General features: G+C 46.0%; 1 protein-coding gene across 1 annotated transcript; it reads left to right on the top strand.

Annotated features, from left to right (window-relative positions):
• The first annotated feature begins 606 nt into the window (after positions 1-606).
• Positions 607-8,380, top strand: LOC146207679 (tetraspanin-33-like). Its single transcript, XM_084577211.1, has 4 exons — positions 607-663; positions 2,820-3,153; positions 3,696-3,852; positions 7,979-8,380. Exons 1-4 carry the CDS (start codon positions 607-609, stop codon positions 8,322-8,324), a joined length of 894 nt encoding a protein of 297 aa, XP_084433337.1. The 3' UTR covers positions 8,325-8,380.
• The last annotated feature ends 1,290 nt before the right edge of the window (positions 8,381-9,670 follow it).

Consider the following 9,670-nt stretch of genomic DNA (forward strand, 5'->3'; position numbering starts at 1 on the left):
AACTCTGTTAATAGCTTGTAAAAAAAAAAAAAAACTGTTTGCAGCCGTGCGTACCTGTGACAATGCTCCACTGTCATAGGCGTAGAAGGTAATTTTTCCAGGATGGTAGTCAGTGGGCCTGATCGCTAAACATATTTTTGGAAAACACCACCGCTTAGGTAAATTTAAACTGGTCATTCCAGCGAAAAATGTCTGCCTATAAATATCAATACATTGAGTACTGAGCTGCATATTAAAAATGTGTCTTACATTTTTTGTCAGTTTCGATGCTTCTAACGGTTGGTACATCCCTGAACTGGCCGTGGAAAACAAAGCAATTTCGCACAGGCCGTAGCATTGCGTATCATGCACTGGTGATTCGAGACTGAAGACGAATTCTGGAGGACTCTGTACGAAAGACCTAAGCGCAGTGGTTTCGGGGTTCAGTCGAATTTTAATTTTTTAATTTTTTAATTTTTTAATTTTCCTCCCATGTTTATATTTAATCTGTGGTCTATCTGCTGCGATCCCACGCGGCACATATTCCAGAGAGAGAAAGGGTAGAAGTTGCAAGCTGTCGAGAAGTTGAAAAAGAAGAAGCATCTGAGGAAACAGCGTGGAAGCGACATGGACGACCGCGCCCGAGTATGGGAGCAAGACGTCGACCTCGACGTCGATCCCATGGTATGTGTCGTCGCATCCAGACAGATGGATGGGCTATCGCTACAATTGTGAGCTTGGTTTAACATTTTCGGCGTGCCTACGTGTATTTGCTTCCATTATGTGCCTGAGGCACAGAAACCTGAGACTAGCACCTGCATGCTGATTACCTCGAAGGTATAACAATGAAAAAACTTCGTTGTAGAGATCTGTTTGTCAGGAACGTTTTGTCTGACTTGCGGTGGCGTTGTCTAGCGTAAACAGCCAAAGTAGTTTACATGGTGAGCAAGCTTGTCTAATTGGCCAGAGAAGTGTACTGCTTAGCATATAAGCTAAACCTAAGCACAGCTGCTTTCTTAGGGGCACAGTATAATGCCAATGCTGCGAGCGTCCGTGCTCACTTCACATGGAGACGAGCGCAAGCGTAGCTTGTGGAATTAATTACCTGCTTGAGCAATCTGCCTCGTTTGCTGCAAAGAACTCAATTCTCCAGCACTCCGTACAACCCTTTTATTCATTACACTGATGAGGCAAGCAATCGAGTGTGTGCGAGTGTGTCCGCGTGTCTCTAGAATGGAAGCGTTGTACTAGGAACAGAACCAAGCGCAAAGTCGCTTGGTTTTGTTCTTGTGCTTGGCTCTTTTCCTGCGGCGCCTTAGAGCAAGCACCGCAGCAACTGAATTACTGTAATGAAATTACTCCATTTGCATTTCTTTTCTCGGAATTGGTAATATAATCATTAGGTTTTTGGTCTAGTAGTTTATTAGTTTTGTGAAATAATCTATGGCAGTAATTTTGCGTAAAACGTATCTAATTATTTTCAAATTTACTTTTCTAAGGTGCATCTTCGCTTTTTGTGTAAGCAAAGCAACGTACGCCCGGTTAAGGCACCTCGAAAGCAGGAACGAAGCGCGGCATTCGTTTACCAGCATGAAGGATCAGCAAGAAGGCACGGAACTGAGTAGAATTGCGCGTCCAACACCGCCGAGGGGCCGCCCAAGCGGCAGATAGTTCTGGACGGAGTTCAAAGGTAGTCAGGACTCGGGAGAATTCAGTCAGTGACGCTCCTTAGGTTGCGTCGGATGAGGCCAGAGAGATGTCAGGTTACACTCGTCCTTACGGGGTGGGCGGTATACGGAACAGGCGGAAATGGCCATGGCGCGAACATAACCGGGCGGAAGCTGCCAAGATTGATTCCCGGGCACGAAATCAATAAATAACCTGCTTCGGTGGCTTCAACGATGGTGATAGCTCTGAGCAGCAGAGACGCTGTTTGCTGCTCAATTCTGTCTTGAGCGCAATAAAAAAGGCGAGCGCTCGACTAAGCTTCTGTTTTTCATTTTTGTGTTACCATGGTCTTATCTTTCCGATGGCGCGTGCTGTAGGTAAAAATAGAGAGTGAATAGTTATCTGCGGCGGCATTTGGCGTTAAGACGAAATAATGTCTACGTCGGGACATGTGGCGAGTGGTTGCGATATTTTTCACTGAGTTTAGTTGTTTTTTTGTTCACAAAAACTATAAAGTAATTAGTGGATAATATAATTATTTTTCTGAAGTAAATTGAAATGTAATTTTTGTTTAGAAGAGTTTGGTTCAGTTTATGGGGTTTAACGTCCCAAAGCAACTCATTCTATAAGAGACGCCTCAGTAGGAGGGGGCTCCGGAAATTTCGACCATATGGAATTTTTTAATGTGCGCTGACATCGCACAGCACACAGGTGCCTTGCTTTTCCCCTTCATCGATTCGATCCCGCATCATTGGCTGCAGCAGCCGAGCGCCGTACTGCACCGCTGCGGCGGGTTTTTGAGATCAGCAATTGGTAATTTAATTTAATTACCTTTGCGCGATTTTGGAGAGTAATTGATAATGTAATTTAATTCTGTTTCGAAAGTAATTTTGCATCTATGACTTAGCGCTTACATCAAACTTTTATATATTGCTCTGCAGATGCATTCTTACCGGGTCCAGCTGCTCACGCCCCACTTATGTGCTTTCCCACTTGAGTCACTGCCCTATCCTTAGCTTATCCGCAGTGTAGATGGACACATTTTGCTTGCTCGGGAGATTCACGTCTACGGCTGATATATATCGCTGCCGAATCTAGTTAAATCAATCAATCAATCAATCAATCAATCAATCAATCAATCAATCAATCAATCAATCAATCAATCAATCAATCAATCGCAGGTTCGCTACCCGCTACTGCTTTTCAACTCGGCGCTATGGCTCATAGGGCTCCTACTCATGTCTGTGGGCACTTTGCTGCTGATCAACTCCGAGACAAACGCGGCCGACGCGGCGGCGCTGGCCAAGCTCGACCTGTCTGCACTCGTCGTCACCCACGTCGAGGTGGCAGTGTTCGCCGTTGGCTTGGCGCTTTTCATCGTCACCGTGTTCGGATGCGTGGGCACGCTGCGCGAGAATACCATCCTTCTTCGCATGTACTCATATGTGGTCAGCGCACTAATCGTGGGTAGCGTGTGCGGCGGCATCGTCATCTTCTTCATGCCCGGTGAGATGGTCCGCGTGGCTCTGCCACAGTGCACGATGCACACTGCTTTATGGCACGCCGCATATTCGGCCCAGTTTGTGCAGAAGAAAGGTCATAAAAGACAGGGCATCATCCGCGCGCTGTGATGAAGAGACTGATTTGGCCGTGAAAGATTACTTCCAGCAAATCGCTGCATCAAGGCTTCATCGACACTGCTAATCCGTAGAGAAAATGAGCCCGATGACACTTGAAACTAGGTTCAATGTCGATCTGCTCAAATATAATGAATCAATGCCTGAAATGACTCGAAAGCATGTAGACTTCTTAGCAGCCAGCAAATCTGCTTTCGCAAGCACGCATTAACATCGTATCCAGAACGCAGTACATAAATCCTTTCCTAAAGATATGCAGGCCTGGGTGTATGCAAGCGATCGCAATATTCTTGCTCCTCTTATTGCTGCTGTCTTGCCTCTGATTGTCCGGGAATACATTAAGCGATTCCTTGAAGTGTAGCGCTATAATGATCGTAGTGATTAACCCAGGTGTGATATTATTATTTCCAGGAGAAGTGCGGAGGGTTATCGCGCAGACTATGACTCTGTCCCTGGTCATGGCCTACCGCGAAACCACCGAATCTGTGCAAGTTGTGGATGCCTTGCAGAGACACCTTCAGTGCTGTGGAATGACCGAGTTCAGGTTCAGGGATTGGAACGCCAACATGTACGTGGTTTGACTGTGCTGACATTGCAGGAGTGGTTCTCTCTGCACTGCTTCTGACGGAGGCCGTTTCGCTATAGTGAATTTGAGGCGGCTTCTAGTCAGTGCCACTAAGCTTAGCAGTCTAGCGTTTTAGTGGTAGATGCTGGGCTTTTTTTTTTTTTGAATAATGTGACTAATCGTAGCAACAACACACAGGAGCTTTTCGCAAGTTGTAGTTTGTAAGTGATATTTCACAGAATGAGAGCTGCGGCACCTGCCTCAGTCAGAACTTGTATCGACAAGCATTCAATGATATAAAAAAAGGCGTCAATGGAGAGAGCTGAAATTAAGAACTAGTTTTTGGGGACAAAAACCAAATGCCTGCCAAGTCTACAGCTCCGATTGCTTTTTACAGCAGTTACAAATAGAACAGGGACCTCAATTCCTATCGGTGAGCGCCGTGCTCGTCGCAAAAAGAGAAGGTGTCGAAACTGACATTGTATGAGCCGGCTCAACTTGTCTCGCACAGTGTAGAGACACTGGGTATGAGGACATACCGTGGCGCCAACTCTTGGCAGGGCCGCGTGAAGCATTAGGCGGAATAACGTGCAAGACATTGCTGCTGTTTGAAGCTTTCTTGGGCAGTTTAGTTGCGTTTAATGCTGAATCTATTTCATATACACTTCGGTCTGGGCTTGTTGAGGCCTATTTGAGGTATTATAGGTACCCTCATCCAGCAAGAAACTACATTAGAGAGTAAGCGAATTGTCCAAACGTAGTCCAACGAGTTTGAACTACTGCTACGACGTCGCTCACCTCCCAACGTGGCTGTCGCTGTTGTTAAAGAAAGTGAACATGTGACAGATCCAGTCAGAAGTAATCGGTTATATCTCATTAACCATTTTGAAAACATTGCGAGCTACTTTACTCGGTAATCATATTTCTCTGCCAGAGGAACGGAGCTATCAGGGGGTGACATGTGTGGGTCAGTTTGGACAGTGCTGGCAGAAGCGTCGAATTCGGCTGTCCGGGAATAGGCAATTTGTGCAGTGGTGCGAAGAAACCTTTTAATGCAACTCTGCAGAAGTGCGCTCTTTTTTGCACACTTACTGCGGTCATTGCCACTCGAGCTTCGGGTGGGCGTTTTCTTTTTCTGCATCGTTTTGTTGACCGTTAAGTTAGCAGATCATGGTATGCATGGCCATGTGCATTCGTGGTCTTTTGAAATTACTGCTGAAGTTGCTTAAGGCGAATCATAATGCGCTCAAAGTTCATTTCAGTGAGACTTTCGTTTCGGGCATCAGTGCTTTCAGTAAGAAGATATTTGACACATCTCCGCTTTCGGACGAACTTTCCTTTCTCTTTGTAGGTACTGCTCGGCGAAAAATCCGGTATATTTTCTCTCCCTCCAACAATCAGATTTCGGTAGCTCCACAAGCTATAAACGCAACAACATAAACTTTATTTAGCTCCAGTCCTTCGGCCACAGGTTGCAGAACTCTCCACCTCCGTGTAGATGAAATTGGCCCATTGGCGTGGGCCGCGGCCTGGGCTCGTTCAACCAAGGCTTGTTGCGCCGTCAGGTCAGAACAGCCTAACAGGACCACCACGTAGCACACAGCTTGTTTAACCAAGCTTATTTCAGCTTATTTCTCCGGTATAGATGAAACCTCGCGCTGGGATCTGTCGCGTATACAGAGCAGTAACTGGCCATGTCAACAGCTTAAAAACTACAACTGCCACAACGACGACGCACGATGAAAGTTTGCGATGCTAACACTTGCCAAAAAGCAAAACTGCAGAGAAAACCGCGACTCTTAGCTTTTGAAACGCGCAAATTCAACCCAGTGCCTGTTTCAGCAGCAGTAGCGCGCAGTCACGCGATCCCCCTTGCTCCCCTATAGGTGGACGCTAGCGCCGTTCACTCCAGTGGTGGAGCTCGCTGCTAATAATGAAACGTGTGACCACACCCAAATACGTGCCGCAGCTAGCTGGTCGAATTCTTCATGCACTGCATGGAGTCTGAGGTTCTCAGAGGAGACTGTCCCTGCCGCGATGAGGTATTTTTTTTTTTCGGCCGGAGCTGCAGCCTTCCGTTTTCTGCCATGACGTGACAGCGAAACAAGTTAACTAAACCATTCTCTCGTATTCGTGGTAACATTGTTCTGTATTACATAACGCAGGGAAATTTGATTAGCTGCTACATGCGGCGTACTCAACGCCGTGTGTCTCAACTATCACTGATACTGAACAATGTTCGGAGTAGCCTTACCTTGTTATCGGTATTTCTACTTTTCGAAATTTAAATGATTAGCAAAAATAATGAATTATCTAAAACGCTGAACAATCAGTTGTTCATCAAAATATTGGCTTCAAGAATAAAGTGTTAAGTGATATCTTATAGACTGTTTCGAAAAACCACTAGCTGAAAACTTAGTACCATGGTATCGATTGCACAGCTTTATTTGCTTGTCTAAAGAAAGCGCATCATGTGATAGCCGCCAATGCATCTTTCGCCTATGTGCACACCCAAATCCCATTCATGGGCAGTGCTTCAGAGAAAACGATTTTTTCTCCAGGTATGCGTGTTGTGACTTTGAACCAGCTGCCTCATCAAGTGAAAGCTATTTTTTCTCTGCTTCACGTCGATGGTAGCTTTGCGGGAATATTTCAACCACCTGATTTTAAACATTATCTACAATATCTCAGTCAACGGTCTATTCCCGCAGTCGAAATGAACAGTTACCTAATACGTCTAAACAAATTATTTAAATTCAGAGAAGAACAATAGCTCGCGGCGACGCCTAATTATTACAATATTGCATTAACAGTAGGTCTCCGTTCTTTAAACTCCTTCGCTCGTGGTTCTTATCTTCTTTTTTTTCTACGATTAGCCATGCATCTTAAAGACTAATACACAGCGGGAAGTTCCCGCTTGTCATCTGCGTTGTTTCATTCAACTGTGCCGTGTCTTCAAAAATGGCACATACAGTCCCATAATAAACCAACTGGCTATTGCGTTTAGCATTACCAGACCCGTAATTCTGAAGACTGAACGGGCCGCCAGCACAGAGTAGTCGAGCAGCCAGAGCACGCCTTCGTGCAAAGCGTGTGTTCTATGAACAGTAAACAAAAGAATATTAGCTCCCGTCACAAATGCGGTGGACAGCATAGTTCTACAATATGCCGATTTTTGACAAGCACTTGCTTGAAGTTAAGTAAGCGAGGGCGTGTCTCGAAAATCGAAGGGCGTCTACACCGTTGAGGAGCAAATAGCAGAAGTGTATTCGTTTACCATCAGGTGAAGGAGCAAAGCATCATTTGGAAGTCCACATATTTCACAACTCCCGATGTGATGCTAAATGGTCAGAATGCTCATGAAAATTGGCATTCAGGCCAAATTTATGATAATGTCTGTTTGGAGTAAATGTCTCCGAGTCTTGCTAACAGCAGCGAGAGTTGATCTGGGAATCAATAAGGCGATCGAACTTGAAATGTGTGGAAAAAATTGCACACAGTCGAAGAGAGCCAAATAAATTAAAGTTATCACTTGCAGCTATAGTTATAGCCGAAATACGACTAAGGTACGCGCATGCAGGCATTTCTTGAGGCGATTGGCACACTAAGGTAAGAACCGAACACGAGGGGCCCATGCATCCTCAGTCAGACACGGTACTTTTAGACCACACAGGCACTTTCCTGCCTTGGTTAAAGCGGGGCTTTGTATCACTGTCAGGTCACAGGTGGTCTTCAACATAATTTTGTATCTGTGCCCTCGTGAGTATGAGTGAGATAAGGGGTCGACAGATTAAATGATTGGGGTAAAGTGACTTGTAAAGTGCGTTAGTACAAGAAAGAGAATGTGCAAGGTCAGCCGTAGTCGAGAGCCCTTAATCCTGTCGTGTCATTCACTTCTGGCCGAGCTTAAGTATCTGTCTCCACCGGCCAGTACAGGACAGGTTTTCTCCAAGAGGTAAGCGGATGATGTGGCTGAAGGTAATATCGAATATCAGGTGAGAGGTACGCGTCTGTCTGTAACTGGTGGTACATGACAGCTTCCTCTCTCAAGGGAAAGAGTCACAAGTGTGGTGGGAGGGTGGACTTCACCTCGAAGGTTCCTCACCCGTCCCATGCCTTGAACTTTCAGCTACTTCAGCTGCAGTGCCGACAACCCGAGCCACGAGCGGTGCTCGGTGCCGCACTCGTGCTGCAAGACGAACGCGACCACTGCCGGCCTCCAGAGTCTGCACTGTGGTCGCGGAGTGCTCAACATGACCGACAACCAGGCCTGGCACGTGATCCACATGCAGAGCTGTCCGGACGCCGCGCACCGCTACCTGAGGGAGAACGTGACCCTCATCGGCGGATGCTGCCTCGTGGCAGCCATAATCCTTTCCTTCGTCGACATGATGACTAGCTCGGTGATCAGCGAGATAGAGACCATCCACAGGATATACGGCCGCATGCGCACCGTCAACTGTCAGCGCACCTAGCGGAGCGCGGAGAACTACTACATAATTATGTCGTGACCTGTGGGACGAGAGGGCCAGGGGGGATAGATGAAGGTTCGAATCCTTGTAACTTGTTTCCTTTAGTTGCTATTCTTTCTGCTTGGGCTGCTAATATATAACGAGTCCGACAGGTTTCCTTGTAAGTCTGGGTTGCCTAAGTTGACGGGCTGCTTTTTGCTTATGACCTGTTTTCCAGAGCAGAAAGTATGAATAACGGTATAGGCGTAATACAATTGTCATGATGCATCATTTTTTCAGTACTTTTATTTCTACACCCGGCAAGCATCGCCACCAGTGGTTGTGGGTGCATGTCCTCGACGAAAATTTAGAGTTTTAGCGATAATAATGCTCTCCAGAACGGCAAAATAACATGAATGAATAAGCTTCAGCTTTTCACGCAATGCTGTCGCTCGCACCTACAAAGTCAAGCGTCGCTGCAGCGAAGCCGCGACATCATCGTCGTTGCTGAGCAGGCCTACAGTAAGACGAGGACGCCACCTTAAACGTTATGCTTGGGGCATTCGCACCGTGTTGACAGAGTGTGTGCTAGACTAAAAATGCTCCTTCATGCGGCTTTTCGAAAAACTGATACTAAATAAAAGTCCTTTAGATGCCTACTATTGGCGTTAACTGTCCATATTTGGTCCTGATTGATAAGGTCGAGGTTTTCCGGTCCGTCGTTCAAATTGAACGATTTGTGTATGCTCAGTAAGCAAAAGGGTGAGAAGAAAACAAAATGGATTTATTCTCAGTGTCTTTATAATCAGCCCAGTGAGCCGAAGTATGACGAACTTGTGTGCGATGGGAAGTTTGGCATAACTGCTAGTATCACGATTCCATACAAGAAATAACATTTAAACGCGGACAAATAAATAGAATAGCAAGGCTATCCTTGCCTCATTGACTGAGTGCCGGGCCCAATTCTGGCGTGATGCTGCTGCGATGATCTGCGTATAGTACTGGCGTTGAATCAGACGCTACTTCTATAGTGTCGACCGCATGTACAGAAGCTTTCTGAATAGCTAATATTCCTCCAGCAGGAAGCAATTCGACAGCGGAGAACGCTAAAAATATAGTGGCATTATTCAATATTGCTTTTTTAGATAGAGACTCATAACAATTAATTCTCTCCAATCTCTAAATTCTACGTTTAAAACGAACTAGAGAAACTGCGTATTTCTCCGAGTGCGTTGGCAATGAATGCTTTACTGTCCACAAGACTCGTGATTTTCTGCCCCGTGCCACTTGATATGACGGTGTCACACGTACACTTCCTGAACACATGCAGGTCACTTTTGGGGGGAACGCATGATCGAGGTACAGGCATG

Source organism: Amblyomma maculatum, chromosome 1 (assembly GCF_055883805.1).
Source record: "Amblyomma maculatum isolate TAMU_Amacu chromosome 1, ASM5588380v1, whole genome shotgun sequence".
Lineage (NCBI taxonomy): Eukaryota > Metazoa > Arthropoda > Arachnida > Ixodida > Ixodidae > Amblyomma > Amblyomma maculatum.